Below are 19,421 nucleotides of genomic sequence, written 5' to 3' on the forward strand. Positions count from 1 at the left end.
CTCCCTTCCCTCCTTAGACAGAGACACACACAGTGACCTCACGGCGCTCATTCTTTTAGGAGACACACCCCCTTTTTCTGCCCCCACCCCCCCCTTGCCCGTGTGTCATGACGTCAGACACGCACGCTCAGCGGCTGTCTCCCCCTCGTGACGTCATGACGTCCCGCACGCACGCACAGCGGCGGGCGCCCTTCTGTCTCTCCCACCCACCCACCCCGCGACGTCACGACGTCGGGACGCGCAAGCCCCCGGCGTGGCCTCCGCCCTACCGGCGCGACGCCATGACGCTGGGCAGGCACGCTCGCCCTGCGAGAGCAGCCAGCAAGTGTGTGTGCGCGCGCGCGCGCTGGTTTGTTCGTCATTTCCGTTATTAAGTTGGGTTGTCGGGTGCTGAAGTGGCCGTTGCCGCCGCCGCCAGAGAGACCGAGAGACGGTGGTGGTGGTGGTGGTGGAGGAGGAGGAGGAGGCGGAGGAGGAGGAGGAGGAGGTGGTGGAGGTTGGGGGGGGGGAGAGAAACTTTAGAAATAACCCCCGATAAATGCCGAGAGGGACTTGAATAATTAACCAGCGAAAGAAGAGATAAATCCCTTCGTCTGTCTGTCTGTGTCAGCCGGAGCGGCGCCTCCTCCCGGAGTGAGTGAGTGAGTGAGTGTGTGTGTGTGTTTGACTCTTCCTGAGGAGAGAGGGAGGAAAGGAGGGGGGGAGGAGGAGGAGGTGGAGGTGGTGGTGGTGGTGGTGGTGGTGGTGGTGGTGGTGGAGGAGGAGGAGGAGGAGGGGGGGGCAAAGAGAGCAGCTCAAGACCCAGGCCCAGGCCACAGCCACAACACAGGACAAAGCTTCAACGACTGAGTCCCCTCAGTGTCTTCCGAAGGATGGGAAACGCTGCGACAGCCAAAAAAGGCAACGAGATCGAGAGCGGTGAGTGTGCAATGGGGGAGAGGGAGAGGGGGTGGGGGGGGCGGAAGGGGAAGGCCGGCCTCGGGCCCATTCATTCAATCCGGGCCTAGTGCCCCAATGCAGACACTGGTCAATATACATACATGTGTGTGTGTCGCAAAACTAACACTGTGATCAGCCATACCCTGGCCTGCCTCAATATGTCTCTTCAAAAAAAAAGCATTTAGCATCCTAACTGTTTTCCTCAGCTTGTGGGAGCTGCTTTTTTTTTTCTCTTTGGTTTTCGTGCAAAAAGAAACTAGCTTGTGTTTTCCAAGGTAAAACAGGAGATTCATCTTTTCAGACTTCTCTTATACAGTTTCACTCAACATTGGTTTGCAGACTGGCATCCTTTCCTATCCCAACCACTCTCTTCTCCTCCCCCCCCCACCACCTCCCAATCTCTTGGTAGAAAAAAGCCTTTTTTGCTTTTTACTGAGCAGTTGAAAAACAAGATACACAAGTAATGCAGTTTGTCACCCCTCTCACCCTCCCCTCCCCACCCCACCCAGCTTTTGTGTGGCTATAATATTTTTAAAAGCTTGTCCAAGCTTTCAGTTATCATAGATAGCACTTACAGGTCTGCACCGCTAACATTTTTTTGTGCTCATTATTTATATTGCTTAATTGTACAGGATTGTGTCAGTCAGCTTGCTGCTGTCAAATCTATTTTTGTCAACTTCTGCAGGTAGCTAGGAAGTCAGCAGTCATTTGCAAAGTGCACGAATTGTTTGAAGTGATAACCATGTGCAAAGAGTGCTTTGATGACAGTGCCTTTTACCTGACTTTTTTTGTTCTGGTTGGCAGTTCATAACTTATTTTGTTGATTGACTCTAATTGGATTATGAACTACTGTGGTTTTATAGTATATATTTTTATGGCAATGTATTTGTGAAAGGGCTATACATTTAGCTCGAGCAATAAAATATTTTGTCTACCATTTTTAGCTTGATTGTGGTGCAACATTTTCTGACTTTCCTTTTGCTACATGTTATCTGTACAATAATCTAATTCCAGAGGCAAAAGTGTGGCTCTTAAAAGTGGTGACCTATTTTCAGAATATGGTTTTGCAACATCAGTCTCTGGCTATAGTTTGGTGAATGGCTGTGATCTTTGAAATGTTTTGCAGTAACTTGTTCTATTGTTGAGATTTGAGGGGTAATGAACTTTGTATCAGCTTTGTTTATTGATTAATTACCTAATATATTTTATGACACATTCACAAAACCCTGAGTTGTGATGTTTAGTGAGATATCCAAAAAATAGCCCCAAGTGTAATTTATGCTCTTCTGTTAGTAAAATTATTAAAAGTTACTATTTGTTTGACATTTCAGTGACATTACTTATACATTAACATCATCCTAAGGGAAAATTTGCATTTTAATTTTTTTGAAGTAAGTTTCTTTTTTGCTGTGCATTTATTGCCTGATTTATGATGGTTGACTGAAAATAGTAGAGTTAAACTTGCAGTGGTTCTGGCTTAGCCATTGATCTGTTTCTGAGGTTATTTTCATGCATCGAACACATGGTGCATGCTGGCTGTTGGTCATCCCAATTTCTGTTGATGTGACAAACAATGCAGTGAAAACAAAATAAAACTATTACCACTAGACACTGCTGTTACAGAACTAATGCATCGGAGGCAGTAATTACCAGAGAGTAAGCTCTTATTGAAAATTAGATGTAGGGAGGGGATGTTGGAGGGTTGATGTGGTTCCTGGTTATTAGTTCTGCGATCTGTTACTCTAACAACTTACATTTATATGTCAGGTCACAATTTGGTACATACATGTATGGGTTTAAAAATATATAGATCAAAATAATCTTAGCATGGCTGAATGAATAATAGATAGCTACGTTAGTCCTGAGTGACACAAAATGCAATGATACTGTAGTGCCTGTGCCTTAGTCTAAACTGAGCTCCTTGGTAATTTTTAGCTGCTGGAGCATACGGCGGGAATTTCCTCTGAGGTTTTCCTGATTGGTCGCTATAACCTTGGCAGAAACCCCATTTACACATCTAATCAGAGTTTCTGCTGAAGTTACAGCAGCCAACTGGGAGAACCCCGAAGAAGATTCCTGGCGATTGAAGTCAGGAATTAAAAAGAAAAAGGCTAACCGATCCACCAAGCCTGCTCCATTCAGAAACCATGTACGATTATTCCATCATGGCCTTCAAATGTGAGAAAGATCAAGCAGTAATCTGCAATTCCATGCTTTAATCTAGACTCCTTTTTAGGTTGGTAACTGGCTGGAAATCAGTTACCTTCCCTGAGTCTGTTCGCTATGTCTGCTATCCTAGGAAATTGTTTTTTTGAATTTTTGACCTTGTTCAAGGTTTTTGAAGTTTGTACTTGCCCTGTAGACTTTGGCTCATTGGCCTTGTTTTACTTCAAATAAAACCTTATAGCTTTCATGCCATGGTTTCCCTCCAATTTCTTTTCTTCAGGGGGGAAAAAGTTTAGTTCCTTGAATATTTCTACATAACATGACAGCGATTAGCCTGGAATCACCCTCTGCAGCACACTTTGTAATAAATTGCTATCTCTTTTGAACTAGTGCCCAAAACTGCAAAGCATTCTCTAGAATTGGTCTCACCACTGGCCTCTACACTATACTGCCTGGTAATTCTAATCCCAGGAAGATACTGCCCTTATTCTGCTTACATTAAACACTACTTCACACTGGTAAGGTGCTTTCAAGATACGATTAATCGCTCCCCAATCCTTTTCACCCTCTACCAGTAGAATCTTAAAATAAGAGCCTTTTCATGTCAATGCATGTGTTTGCTGTTGGCTCTTTCAAAGTGTAGTACCTTACATTTGAATATTTAGATTAAAACCCATGTGCTTTTCCAAAGCTCCATACAGTTGCATATGTGGCCCAAGCCTTACTGAAGATATTATTCATTGGAGGTATTGAAGGCTATGGGAAAAGCAGAGAAGCTAATGAGAAACTTCAGGTGTGCAAATTGAGTGATTCAGTAAACTGCTCTAAAGATCCTCTCAAACACTATCTGCTATAATATTAGTCTGTAAGTTAGTGCAGTATTTCATCCCAGGTGTAATTCTTGTTGATGCTATGGATAATATATACTCGGTTGCATTTCGTTACCAAGGATTGTGAGTAATCTTTCAAAATATATGTATGTGAACTTTTTACTTGAGTACCAAGCTGAGTTCTTTATTTCTGTGAACTCTTTTTTTTACGTGTTTTAAGTGCTTATTCTCCTTTATGCACCATTTTTCAAGCTACGAGGTTTGCCAGAGTTAGTTCCATATGTTTGTACTAACGCTGCTGTGACTCACCACTAGGAGGTGAGTAAGAGCTTGTTCGGGAGGACAATGCAGATCAGTTGGATGCAACTTTTTGATAGCAAATCCATCACCTGTACATTCCAACTGTTTTCACAGGAATGGCACATCCATCAAAAATATACCCTTATTGCTGGGAATATAGAATGCGGAAGTGCTAAATGGGTCAAAATCAAAATACACAGGATGCTCGAAATCAGAAAAGAAACAAAATGTAGAAAATACTCAGTAAGTCAGACAGCATCTGTGGAGCGAGAAGTAAAATTAATGCTTTAAGCTGAGGCCTTTCGACAAAGCTGGAAAAAGTTAGGCTTTAAGCAAGTAAAGAGGCAGCGAAAATGGGAAGGGAGGAAAGGACGAAAGAGTGGAAGACAGGAGAGATTAAGTGACTAAAGGGATGATGGCACAAGGCAAAATAAGATATTAATGGAACAAGTAAAGAAACAAAGATGGGTCTAGAGTAAATGGGAATAACAGAATCATCAGTGAAAGAAATCGTAAATCTTTCGAAAGACTTTTCAACCCATAAGCAGATTTTGCCATGCTGGAAAAAGGCAGGGGATTAAGATGTTTGTGAGGAGGTTTAAAAAAAAATGCAAGTTATGACTTGGTGGGCAAATGACTGAGTAGCCCAGTACATGAACACTTTGAGTTTGAGGTGGTGCTGCATAAGATGACTGCAAAGAGAATTGACAACCTCAAACGTCTGCATTGCAGCATCCCTGGAAGCAGGCAGTGGTAAACTTGAGGCCACAACTAACTGGTACCATGCTCTGTCCTAGCTCTGCATTGTATATTAGCTGTTGGATAGCACAACTCTCCATCTGGTTTATAGCCCATAGCTAGGTACTATTGACTGTCTGAAATATGGCTTATAGTAACTTGATTGGTACAGCTAATAGGGTTTTGTTGATAGATGAACATACTGGAACATCTTTTATGATGTATAATGTATACCATTTAATGCTGTGTTATGATATAGTTGCTTCCGAAGACCAACCAGGATGAGTTAGTTAGCCTTTCACACATTTATGCCATCAGGCCTCCTGGCTCAAGTGGTTTCCCAATTTGCAGTCTTTGTGTTAATTGCCTAGCAATGTGTGTTTGCGCCTCTCTCCCAATTGGGAGAACCTCAGGTTAAGGGGGCCAGTTTGTGGATGTGAAGTTGTCTCACCTGCTTTATGCTCCTTCATTGTTCTCTTTCCTATTTAACACATCGGGGTGGGGGGGAGCAGAGGTGGGGTGTATGCCTGTGGGGTTTACTGGGAAGAACATTGATACCAGTAATGACACTAGTTTTTAAAAAAAAAAACAATTGGCAGAAGAACTTGATGTGTCAGCCAGGGAAGTAAAAAAACAAATTAGGACAAATGGGGCACAGACCTAAAGCCTAAAAAGACTGTCTTGTACATTTTGTAGCTTAAACCTTCTTCCATTTCATAGGAACATAGGACTTAGGAGCAGATGTAGGCCATTTGGCCCTTTGAGCCTGCCCCACCATTCGAAAAGATCATGGCTGATCTGGTTGTGGTCTCAACTCCATCTCCTGTCCGCACCCCCATAACCATTGACTCCCTTGAATAATGCTCCTTGAATATATTCACTGACCCAGCCTCTACTGCTTTCTGGGGAAGAGAATTCCACACATTAATGACCGTTTGAGAGAAAAAAATTCTCCTGAACTCAGTTTTAGAACGGAGACCTTTTATTTTTACACTGTCTCCCCCACAAGACGAAACATCTTCTTGGGTGTCCACACTGTTGAGTCCCTTCAGGATCTTATATGTTTCAGTAAGATCACCCTTCCTTCTAAACTCCAATGTGTATAGGCCAACCTGTTCAATTTTATTTTATTTATCTTTATGCATAAAATCCTATTTCCAGCTCATTGTATTTATACAGATAGTAATTTGAAGTGCTTAGATCCAGTTTAAAAGCAGGAAAATTCATTGGAAGGGTTTATTACGTCACTTATATGTCACAATTTGAAAACTTCTGCCTGTTTCTGACAGGGGATTCCTGTGTCTGTGCTTTTGCCCACTTAAAAAAGTTAAGCATGACATGGAGCACAATCCTGATCTTTTGTCTAAGCATCTTGGTTTGAATGAAACCCAAACTAAAAAGATGAAAATTCTTTTCTCCTGCCTCTCCCGTTAGCCTTTGGAATTCTCTTCTCCAGCGAGCACTGGTGGCTGGGTCAAAGATTATATTCATAGCTGATTTACACTTGATTGACAATGGAGTTGAGGGTTATGGAGGGGGCAGACAGGAAAGTGGAGTTAAGGCCACAATCAGATCAGACACGACCCTATTGAATAGCGGAGCAGGCTTTTGATTTTAAGGTGCCTCTTATAGTGGAGAGGTTTGGGCAGGGAATTCCATTAATATTTTAATACACATTTGCTGCCTTTATTAATATGTCCCAATAAGCTAGTCGTCATGCTTATTAAGGTTTCACATTCAGTTAGTTGAAGCATGTTATTGCATATAAAGGGAAAATATGGAATCACTCAAGTCTGGCAGCATCTCTGGAGAGGGAAAGAGTTAATCTTTGATGACCTTTCATCAGGCCTGCACATATTAAGTTACTGCATGCATTGACTATTGGATTTATGGTTCAATCATTTACATTACTGTTGTTTTATGGTTTATTTTTATTTATGTTTCACTTTTCCTTAAGACGTAGGAGTCTTAAAATATACTAAGTCCTTATACCTTTATGTAAGAAAAGGCATTTATATATCATTGCTAAATTGTTAAGACATTACATGTGGTATAATCTTTATTGACCTAACAGGGATACAATATGCTCATGAGTATAACATAAAGAATATTTAAGTGAAAGATTCCCCAATTAGGTTACATTTTGGCTCCAAGAAGTATTTAGGACTCCCTGAATGGCCCATTGGGTAAAAGTAGATGTTGCTGTACTAAGTCAAATACAAACTATGAAACTCCAGGTTTAGTTTCCAGGTTTTGTTCAAATAACTGGTATCAGCAAGGTCAGAGGGTGCTACAATTGATATTAGCGGCCTTGGGATGGAGTAACCTGGGGACTGAAATAAGCCAGACTTCCTACACCTGATTGCTTTTCATAACTCCCATCTAAGAGGGTAGTGAGTGTCTGCAATTTGCTGCCAGAGGAGGTGGTGGAAGCAGGTACGATAGTGGTGTTTAAGAGTCAGCTTGACAAATACATGAATAGGATGGAAATAGAGGGATACGGACCCCGGAAGTGCAAAATGTTTTAGTTGACGGGCAATGTGATCGGCGCAGACTTGGAAGGCCAAAGGGCCTGTTCCTGTGCTGTACTTTTCTTTGATCTTCTTTGATCTTTAACATCAGGTAGAATTAGTGAACTTAGCTATGAAGCCCTTATAGACTAATAGCAAAAACACACTGTCCAGGGTCAGGTGTGAAGAGGCGAGTTGGGTGATATGCTGGAGAGCTATTGACACTCCCAGAATAAGTCAGCTCGTTCAGCAAAGGAGAAAATTGGATGAGGCAGAATATGTGAAAGCAGTAGAATTGTAGGTATGCAAACCTTAGTACTATGTAAAAATATATCGATATTCTGCTTCAAAACAAATACAACAGAGGAAAGAGAACCCTAGGGGTTTGTATTGGCGACTGAACATAAGTTGAATTCCTGGTAACCAAGTTGCAAAATGCAGAATTGACTTATTAGCAATTCTATAGCTCAGATTTCTAGATGAAATGCCATTAACTTGGGCTTAAGAATAATAAAACTCCCATTAAGGGAGGATGTGAGAGTACTCTGTTTGTTTAAGTTACAGTAATTGTGAAATGGAACCAGTGAAATACTTCAGTTCAGAAGTTGTATTATTGGCCATGAACTACTGAGACATGCTGACTACATGTTATGGGAAGTTAACTCTCCATGTTCTGTGGCAGCATCAATTGTTGCATAGGAATTGGAACAGGTTATGCAACAGTGTGTGATTATAATTACAGAATTAAATTCAGGTTATGTCGTGACAATTTGGAGAGCGGTTCCATGGACTGATAACTGCAAAGATTGTAGAAGTTATTGAATTAACACACATACTAAAGTTGACTTGTTTGTTCCTATTAAGCTTTGTGTACTTTTTATGCAGAAAAAAAATAAGAACAGCTGAATGTCTTTTTTAGCAATAGGATTTTCAATCCCAATTTATTTTTATTTCTTAATTTACGATGAGAGCGGAGAACCATATTACATAGGAATTTACAGGACATAGGACATGTGACCCAGGAGGTGGTAATATGTTCCACCTGTATCTTCATGTTATAACATGCAGTCTGGTTCTGCTCTTTATCCTCAGATTGCATGTTACTTTTGAAAGAAATACTTGCATTTATATGGTGCTCTGGTCACTGGCTGTCTCAAAACGCTTTACAAGTATGAAGTACTGTTGAAGTGTAGTCACTGTTGTAAAGTAGGAAATGTGGCAGTGAATTTGTGCATAGCAAACTTCCACAAACAGCAGTGTGATGATGACAGCCTGTTGTTCATGTAATGTTGAATGAGGGATAAGTATTGACCATTCGAAGTGAGTGTCATGAGATCTTTTACGACCATCGGAGAGGGCAGACGGGCTTCGGTTTAGCATGTCAACTGAAAGATGGCACCACTGACAATGTATTACTTCCTGTGTTGTATTGGAGTGTCAGCCTAGATTTTTGTGCTCAAGTCCTGGAGTGGAACTAGAAGCAAGAAGGCAAGAGTGCTACCAACTGAACCACAGCTGACTTTTTCTCACCTGCCAAACTTGTGCCACCTCTGCTGTGTATAGAGAGCAAAGGCAAAAGTTTTAGTCTCTGGTGTTGGGAAATTTTTACATTGACATCAGAACCAGACATTTACCCATTATTCTCTATTCTTTCACGGGATCTGGGCATCACTGACAAGGCCGGCATTTGTTGCCTATCCATATTTGCCCTTGAACTGAGTGGATTTCTAGGCCGTTTCAAAGGGCAGTTAAGAGTCAACAATGTTTCTGTGGGCCAGGAATCACATATAGGCAAGATCAGGTAATCGATGACAGTTTTGTGGTCACCATTACTAAGATTAGCTTTATATTCCAGATTTATTAGTTGAATCTAAATTCTACAAGCTGCCATGGTGGAGTTTGAATCTGCATCCCCCCAGAGCATTAGCTTAGGCCTCTGGATTACTAGTCTAGTGACGTTACCATGACATCACTGTCCCCTTATATGAGGAAAAGTACAAGGGGGAAATTTTAAAAGTATTCTCTTTCCAATTTTTAATGCTTAAGTTAAAAGGTTTTTTAATTGGTGATTTAAAACAGTCTCACCATTTTCAATTGTCACGTATTATCTTTTTGCATGGTAAGAAATTTGCTGAATGACATAAACCTCCAATACTGTGTTCACAACTAGCATTGATGCTATTCTGTGAAGACTGAGACTGATGAACCACAGAATGTGAAATGCAAGTCATCATCAAAGGGGGTAATGAAACTGCTGAAAATAGGAATATTTCCTACGAATTAAACTTTAGCGTGACTTTACTGGAAAGTATTTTGGGGTGGGGGTGGGGGAAGGGAAATAGCGCTTACTAGAGTCATCGTTGGCTGACTCTCGATTTGAGGATGACTGCTACTCAGGTTGTGAGGTTTTACCATGGCTCTTCATGTAATGGAATGGATTGATTCTCGACCCGTGCATCTTTAGGAATGTGGGGCAGGATGTCACATGTTGTAGTGGGATCTGCAGTACAGGATTTACTTCCTTTTCTCTCCTCTACTGCCGCCCTGCTTCATTGTTAAGGTGTTGTGCCTCAAACCATGATGCAGTTTAAAGGACAAGTTGTCACCATTTTGAATGATCAGTAGCAAGCTCCTCCCAGTCATTAATGTCAATGCTGCTGCTCTTCACGGAGAGCTCCAGTGTGTTCTCCTCTGGTACACTGACCATTTGAGAGTTGAGAAAACGGAACCTGGCAAGAAAGATGATTTTTGGTCATCCCTACAAAGTGCATTCCGTCAAATTTGATTTTGTAGGTGTTTTGCCTGAATGCTGTGTAGCTGGCTTCAAGAACACTAGCATTTGTTAGATGGTCCTACCATTGAATTCAGAGGATGTCATAGAGACATTGCTGATGGAATTTACCTAACGCTCATATATGTCATTGAAACACAGTCCAGGTCTCAATGCAGTACAGGAAGCCAAGCTTAAAAGATGTAGGTCTAGGTGTTTGCAAACGTTATAAATCAAGAAAGAAGAAAAAATAATAGATTCTGGACAGAAGCAGGGCCTTTCTTTTTATCCAATGTATTCCAGTGCACAATCATGGTCTAGATGTCCAGTGAAGTCTCAGAATTTGAAGCCAGATTTGAGAGGTTCCACAGTCAGGTCTTTTCCAGATCTTTAATAGTGGTGGAGTTTGATCCATAAGACAAAGGCTGTTTAACAGTTAATTTGAAGTTTGGGTTAAAATGCACCCATACTTAGAATCAGGGGAACTTAATCTGCAGAAATCCAAAACCATTCCAACATTGGTCATAGAGCTTCAACGTGCAGATGATGCTTGTGTGTATGCTCACTCAGAACCTAAGCTCCAGGTCGTTGGCTGTTTCCTTCTCCAAAGCATATGAGAAAATTAGCCTTTCACTGAACACCTGGAAACTAAAGTCCTCTTCCATCAGCTCCCACAGCAAAACCCCTGCCCTGTCGATTCAGATCAATGGCGAGATCCTGGAAAATGTGGACTATTTTCTATCTCTTGGGAGCCTGCTCTGGACAAAGGCAGACCGAGATAACAAAATTTATCATTGCCTTTGGCTGACAGAGGAAAGGAGTATTTGAGGATCAGGATCTCAAACCCGAGACTAAGATCATGGTTTACTGGGCAGCAGTGATCCCCGCCCCTCCTCTATGCTTAAGAGATGTGGGCAACCTATAGTAGGCACTTTAAAGCACTGAAGAAATACCACCTGTGGTGCCATTGCAAGATTCTCTAATTCTGGTGGCAAGAAAGGTAGTTCAACAGCAGCATCCTCTCCCAAGCCAATTTGCCCAGCATTTAGGTGCTAATTATTCAAAAGCAGCTCCGCTGCATGAGGCATGTTGTTCGTATGCCTGACACCAGACTCCCAAAATACCTGTTCTACACTGAACTTGCCAACTCATGGGAGACCCTGGCTTATGACCGACCAAAATACAGAAGATTCATTTGGGGAGGCACCAAGCACATTGAGGGACTTTGGGCATGTGCAGTGGCAAAGTCGAAGCATTCGACAGATTACCCAACCCCTCAAGCACCACCTGCATCACTTGTGCCAGAGTCTGCAGATCACAATTGGACTTATCAGCCACCTCAGAGCCCACCGAATTGGAATGGTAGCAAGTCATCCTTGATCTAGAAGGTGGAGCCAGAGGACATCGCTAGAGTGTTGAATGAATACTCCATGTCCGTCTTCACCCAAGAGAATGAGGATGAAGGTATCGAACTCGGGGAGAGAGACTGCGAGGTTCTTAAGCAAATTGATATAGGGGGTGACAAGGTATTGGAGCTATTGGCAGGCTTAAAAGTTGACAGATCTCCAGGTCTGGATGATTTGTGCCCCAGACTGCTGAGGGAGGCAAGGGAGGAGATCACTGGGCTCTGACCCAAATTTTTAATTCCTCTCTGGTCACGGTGGAGGTGCCAGAGGACTGGAGAACAGCTAATGTGGTTCTGCTATTTAAGAAGGGTTGTAGAGATAAGCCAGGGAACTCCAGGCCAGTGAGTCTCATGTCAGTGGTAGGGAAACTATTGGAGAAAGTTCTGAAGGAGAGTATCTATCTCCACTTGGAGAAGCAAGGTTTGATCAGGGATAGTCAGCATGGCTTTGTCAGAGGGAGGTCATGCCTAACAAATTTGATTGAATTTTTTGAGGTGACCAGGTGTGTGGATGAGGGTAGTGCAGTTGATGTAGTTTATATGGATTTCAGCAAAATCTTTGACAAGGTCCCACATGGGAGACTTATAAAGAAGGCAAGTGCACATAGAATACACGGTAATTTGATAAGGTGGAATCAAAATAGGCTTAGTTGTAGGAGGCAGAGGGTGATGACAGAAGGATGCTTTAGTGACTGGAAGCCAGTGTCCAGTAGCATACCACAGGGATCTGTGCTGGGTCCCCTATTATTTATCATTTATATAAATGACATAGATGACTGTGCGGGGTAGGTTTAGTAAGTTTGCAGATGACACAAAGATTGGCCAGGTGGTTAACAGTGAAGTTGAGTGTCTTGGGCTACAGGAAGATATAGATGGGATGGTCAAATGGGCAGATAAGTGACAGATGGAATTTAACCCTGAAAAGTGTGAAGTGATACACTTTGGAAGAAGTAATTTGACAAGGAAGTACTCAGTGAATAGCATGGCACTAGGAAGTTCTGAGGAACAAAGGGATCTTGGTGTGTGTGTGTCCATAGATCTCTGAAGGCGGAGGGGCATGTTAGTGGGGTGGTGAAAAAGGCATATGGGACACTTGCCTTTATCAATCGAGGCATAGATTACAAAAGTAGGGAGGTCATGTTGGAGTTGTATAGAACTTTAGTGAGGCCACAAATGGAGTACTGTGTGCAGTTCTGGTCGCCATATTATAGGAAGGATGTGATTACACTGGAGGGGGTGCAGAGGAGATTCACCAGGATGTTGCCTGGGATGAAATATTTAAGTTATGAAGAGAGGTTAGATAGACTTGCGTTGTTTTCGTTAGAGCAGAGAAGACTGAGGGGCGACCTGATCGAGGTGTACAAGATTATGAGGGGCATGGACAGGGTGGATAGGGAGCAGCTGTTTCCCTTAGTTGAAGGGTCAGTCACGAGGGGGCATAAGTTCAAGGTGAGGGGCAGGAGGTTTAGGGGGGGATGTGAGGAAAAACCTTTTTACCCAGAGGGTGGTGACGGTCTGGAATGTGCTGCCTGGGAGGGTGGTGGAGGAGGGTTGCCTCACATCCTTTAAAAAGTACCTGGATGAGCACTTGGCACATCATAACTTTCAAGGCTATGGGCCAAGTGCTGGTAAATGGGATTAGGTAGCATCAGTCTTTGTGAGCAGTCTTCTCCGCTGCAACGAAAACAACCCAAGTCTATCCAACCTCTCTTCATAACTTAAGTATTTCATCCCAGGCAACATCCTGGTGAATCTCCTCTGCACCCCCTCAGGTAGGTCAGGTGTTTCTCACGTGTCTGTGCACATGCGATAGGCCGAAGGGCCTCTTCTGCACTGTGATTCTGTGACTACTTAAGAAAAGGAAGGAAAAAGGGGGTGTGTTGATGGCAGTTGCTTTGTATGCTAGAACTTCTGTTGCCTTGTGGAGGTTTTTGTGATCAAACGCTCACTGCTGTAATTTGGTGTTGGATGTCTAAAAGAGATTGCCTAAACAGCCTATTTCCCTCCCCTCTATCAAACTTTTTCTTGAACAATAAATTTTCTACCTAGGCCTAAGGATCTTGCATTTTTAATTATTATATGTGCATGTGATCTTTAACATGGCACTCGGTTATGAAGGATCTTTTGAAAACAAATTAGAATAGTTTACTTTTGCATGGTGTAATCCTTAGTGTAGGTGTTTGGAACTGAGCTATACATGGTGTGAGCTGGTGGGTGTTTTTTTTCTGTAGAAATGTTTTATCATCTATTGGACTATAAAAATTCCATAGAATAATATTGCTGAAACCAATCCCACTTAATATTTAGCAACCAATAATGTATTACTTGTATTCAGCGCAAAAGACAGATATATTTTGAGAAAATGTAACTAATAGTTTTGATACAGCCACAGTATTTTAAACCTCTGTCCAATCATTGGATGTAATTTTGGGAAAATAATTGTGCGGAGTGCCAAATTACGGCACTGAGTGTTTGATCACAAAAACCTCCAAGTCAACAGAAGTTCTAGCATACAAAGCAACTGTCATCACCACACCCCCGTACTGCCTTCCTTTGGAATGTTTTGATGGAATCCGTGAAGATGGAGATTCCGAGTTACCTCAGAAGCAGGAAACAAAACCTTATTAACCCAAAACAGCTGACTATGAGCAGGGTGCACATAGGAAGCACAGAATATTTATGGCACTGGAAATAGCCCATTCAGCCCATCATGATCTTGCCAGTTAAAAAGAATTGTTCAGCCTGATCCCAACTGCAAGCTCTTGGTCCGTAGGTTACGGCATTTCAAATGCAAATCCAAATATTTTTGAAATGTGTTTAGGTGTTCTGTCTCTACCACCCTTTCAGGCGGTGAATTTTGGATCCCCATAAGGCAGGCAAGTGCAGTTAAGGTCACAATCCAATTGGCCATGATCCTATTGAACAGCAGGGCAGCTTGATGGACTGAATGGCCTACTCCTCCAATCTTATGAACCTCTTGACAAAAAAATTCTTTGAACTCCCCTCTAATCCATTACCAATTACCTGAAATCTATGATGCCTGGTTATTGACCTCTCCTCTAAGGGAAATAGGCCCTTCCAATCCACTCTGTACCCCTCATAATTTGATACATCTCAATTAACTCTCTCCTCAGCCTCCAAAGAAAACAACCCCAGCCTATCCAGTTGTTCCTCGTAGCTAAAATTCTCAACTCCTGGCAACATTTAACATTTTTCTAGTTTGTCTTCACTATACACATACATGAAAACATTTTTATTGCAGCTCTAATTCTACTACATGGTTCTTTAGTGGGAATTCATTTTTTGTAGAGCTTGGAGAGTTTCTCATACATTTGCAGTTTTAATGGATTATGGCTAAAGTTGATTATTATATGAGTCCAAGCTAAACTTTTAATGTATTTAACTAGTTCCATATATAGGACCAACTTTTATACCCGGCTGGTATTTTCAAACTTGAAAGGCTAATGGAGATTTCCAAATGAGTTAATTAGTTAACCAGTAATTAGTGGACAACTAGAGATCGTTGTTTATTTTCCCCCTGCAGTTTCTGTCACTGGAATTTTCAGCTTGTTTTTTTAATTGGTACAAAGACCAATTTATTCAATGTAAGATACCTTGCGAATTTGATGCTGGCTTGTACAACCATAGTATATTTTCCAATGGTATATTTGTCGATTTTGCACACTTTATCAGATTAAAATGCACACAGATACTGTCCTCTTGGTTGACGTAAAGTGAGGGCAGTCAGTAAATATTTATAATCAAATTTAAAACTGAACTCAACAAGGATACTCTGTTCAGTGTGAAGTAGATTTAGATATAAATACCGGGTTGGGAGAGGGGAATCGGATAACCATAAATGCAATCGAGATTAATTACAGTCAATGTGTTGCTTTGTGTTAAAATAGTTAAACTGCTACCTATCACTTAGGAAGCTCAGATCAGAAATGTCATGTGTAGAAAGCTGCAACAGTGAGTCCCAGCAGTGGAAAACTAATTGCCCTGTAGAAATTAGCTGCCTGTGGTGTGGCTTTTAGCACTTGATAAATTTTCTCCAACCATTTCTTCAGCAGATACTGTCAAATATGATTTTGCTGTCCTTTCCCTGGGATTCCCACTAAAGAACCATGTACAAAGCTGCAATAAAAATATTTTCATGAATTATGTGTAGAGTGAAGACAAACTAGAAAAATGTAAAATGTTGCCAGGAGTTGAGAATTTTAGCTATGAGGATGATTGGATAGGCTGGGGTTGTTTTCTTTGGAGGCTGAGGAGATAGTTAAGTAAGCTGTGTCAAATTATGAGGGGTATAGAGTGGATAGGAAGGACTTAAGAGGAGAGGTCACTAACCAGGAGGCACAGATTTCAGGTAATTGGCTCGATATTGTCCAGCTGACTTAATGAGTTAAATGTTATATCAAAATATTGCAGTACTGAAGCTCTCTTATACTCTGATAATCTGTGCTGTTTTCAAGGTCTGTCTGGTCTCCTATTTGTCATTGAACATAGGGACATGTCATCAGACATCCGTCAGAGGATAAGGATAATTATAAGCTTTAAAAGGTTTGACGTAATTGCTCTTGGTTTCTCTTCTAATTGGCGGTGTGCAAACTACATGCTAATATTTGATTTGTAGATTGTTGGTCAGTTGTTCTAGCCACATTGCTGCTACAATTGAAACTACTTTTCAAAACTTCCTTTTCAGAGGTTGTTGGGTTTGTGAGTCTGCATATTGCATGCAGAGAATGTACAGAAATGAGCTATTCCAGCTGAACTCTTGTTCTACACCAGTGTTTGCTCCAAATGAGTCTCCTCCCACCCCTCTGTATCTAACCCTGTCAGTGTAATCTACCATTCCTTGTCCCATCATTTTTAGCTAAGCCCCATTTAAATACATTAAAACTGTTCTCCTTGTGGTAGAGTTCCATATGAAGTAACTGAGTAATGCATGAAGTAACTTTTCTGCATGATCACTCTTAATCTGCTTTTAACTTTTCCTTGTTTTGTTTCAGACTAGTTCTAATTTAAAACAAAAACAGAATTACCTGGAAAAACTCAGCAGGTCTGGCAGCATCTTCTCCGCCGATGCTGCCAGACCTGCTGAGTTTTTCCAGGTAATTCTGTTTTTGTTTTTGATTTGGATTTCCAGCATCCGCAGTTTTTTTGTTTTTATTTTAGTTCTAATTTAAGTTGATAGTGTGCCAGGATTATTGTGCGTAGCAGCTGGAAACTAAAGCTCTGTAGTGATAACACTCTGAGCAGATAGAGCTGACTTCTGTACTAAGCATTTTTCCATTGTGTCGAAAGCTGCAACACTACATATCAGAGTGCTGCAAGTGTATTATTGTAAAAACTTCTGTTGCATGATGATGGGTCTCTCCAGATGGTGTTTAATATGAGCCAATGAATGCTATTAATTGTAGCATTTGAACACTTAAAAAAAACAAATAATTGTTTTATTCAAATGAATGGTCTGTTACACTTTTCAAAAACTACCATAAAAGACTTGGTTCTCATCATTCACAAGATCAGCTATTGAGAGATTTTTCCGCATGTAAAATCAGTTGAGCTGTGGTGTAAACTTGGATCAGCTGGTAGCACTGTCACCAGAGTTAGAATGCCTCATTTCCGGGCTGCAGCACATAATTCCGGTTGACACTTGCTAAACACTGAAAGAGTGCTGGATTGTTAGAGGTATTATCTTTTAGATATTAAACCGATGCCAAGTTTGTCTATTGAGGTGGATGTAAAAGATTCTGTGGCACCATTTGACAAGGATCAGGAGGGTTTCTGAGATGTTCAGACTGAAATTTATTTCTGCCAGCGCCACCAAAAGAATTGATGTCAGTGGGAACTTGGTCACCATGTTTTCTTGCAAACAAGCAGTTTGCACACAATTATATTGGTTGTGATGTCCTGAGGCACTATATGAATGCAAATTCCTTCTTTTCATTTCTTACTCATTCATTTTTTTGTGAATGTGGGATCTTACTGTGAGCAAAATGTCTCCATTTGAGCACTTAACTGTTGTGGGTACGATTTGGTTTATTATACTTTAAGCATCTTGGGATGTTTGAGGTATGATAAAATACAATGAAGGCAAGTTCCCTCTTTGAAATTTTGCAATTGCAACTGTGCTGCAGCATATACACATGCCTCCTTCAATTCTATGATGCAGAGCAATTGGAAGGCAGGAAGCCTTCATGTCCATAGCAGCAAAACCTGAACAACGTTCAGGCTTGGGCTGAAAAGTAGCCGGTAACATTCACGCTACACAAGTGCCATACAATGTCCATCGCCAACAAGAGAGAATATAACCAGCTCCCCTTACCATTCATCAAATCCCCCACTACTAACATCCTGGGGGGGGCTGTTACCATTGACCAGAAACTGAACGGAACCAGCCATATGAATACTGTGGCTACAAGAGCAGGTCAGAGGCTGGGAATTTTAGTGAGTAACTCCCCTCCTGACTCCCCAAAGCCTGTCCACCATCTACAAGGTACAAGTCAGGAGTGTAATGGAATACTCTTCACTTGCCTGGATGAGTGTAACTCAACAACAGTCAAAGGCTCGACACCATCTAGGACAAAGCAACTCACTTGATACACCATCCACCACCTTCAACATTCAGTCACTTCACCGTCAGCACACAATGGCAGCAGTGTGTACCATCTACAAGATGCACAGCAGCAATTCATCAGGGCTCCTTCAACAGCACCTTCTAAACCTGCAACCTCTACTACCTAGAATGACCAGAGCAGCAGATACATGGGAACACAACCAGCTGCAAGGCTCCCTGCAAGTTTCTCACCTTCCTGGCTTGGAACTATATGCTGTTCCTTCACTGTCGCTGGGTCAAAATCCTGGAACTTCCTTCCTAACAGCACTGCGGGTGTACCTACACAACATGGGCTGCAATTGGTTCAAGAAAGCAGCACACCACCAACTTCTCAAGGGCAATTACGGATGGAAAATAAATGCTGGCCTGGTCACCCACATCCCATGAACGAATATATTTTTTAAAAAAAGGATTAGGATTGTGTAAATATAAATGGCATTTCACACTTGTGTTGCATTATCCACCCTACCAACTATTTACGCTTCTGTGTTTTGTTTGTGCAACAGTTGGAAATCTTGTCTTCTTCAATTGCCATACATAAATGACATCCTATGTGACTCTGCGACAAAGATAAACTATCCATCCTTGTCTCTCTTGACCTGTACATCTTTTGACACAGTTGACCAATGCCTTTCCACTATCGTCCAGCTGGGTGGGTTTGCTCTTACCTGATTTCATTCTTATCTATCTAATTGTAGCCAGAGGATCACTTAAAATGGCTTCTTTTCGCAATCCCATGCTGTTGTCGGGTTCCCCCAAGGATCTAAAGTTGGCCCCTCTTATTTCTCATCTAGATGCTCCCCTTGGCAACATCATCTGAAAATACAGCATTAGTTTACATGTGTATGTTGACAACGCACAGTTCTATGGCACCACCATCTCACCTGACTCCTACACTGTTACTAAATTATCAGACTATCTGATTATTAAATATTAGGAAGCCAAAACCATTGTTTTCGGGCCCTGTTTCAAATTCCATTCTCTAGATAATGACTTCATCCCTCTCCCTGGCAATAGCCTAAGACTAAACCAATCTGTTAGCAATCTTGGTGTCATATTTGACCTCATGATTCCGACCGCATACCTGCACCATCACTAAGACCACCTATTTCTACCTCCATAACATCCCTGTCTCAGGTCA

At 41.7% G+C, this 19,421-nt stretch overlaps 1 protein-coding gene across 2 annotated transcripts in view; it reads left to right on the top strand.

The window, feature by feature from the left end:
* Positions 1–768: 768 nt before the first annotated feature.
* prkacba (protein kinase, cAMP-dependent, catalytic, beta a) overlaps positions 769–19,421 on the top strand; it is a 141,858-nt gene continuing 123,205 nt past the window's right edge. For both annotated transcript variants that reach the window (XM_041208024.1, XM_041208025.1), the window contains exon 1: positions 769–918. In XM_041208024.1, the coding sequence (XP_041063958.1) occupies positions 873–918 (46 nt within the window). In that variant the 5' untranslated portion in view covers positions 769–872. The remainder of the gene's footprint in view (positions 919–19,421) is intronic.

This window comes from Carcharodon carcharias, chromosome 16 (genome assembly GCF_017639515.1).
Source record: "Carcharodon carcharias isolate sCarCar2 chromosome 16, sCarCar2.pri, whole genome shotgun sequence".
In the NCBI taxonomy this organism is placed as follows: Eukaryota; Metazoa; Chordata; class Chondrichthyes; order Lamniformes; family Lamnidae; genus Carcharodon; species Carcharodon carcharias.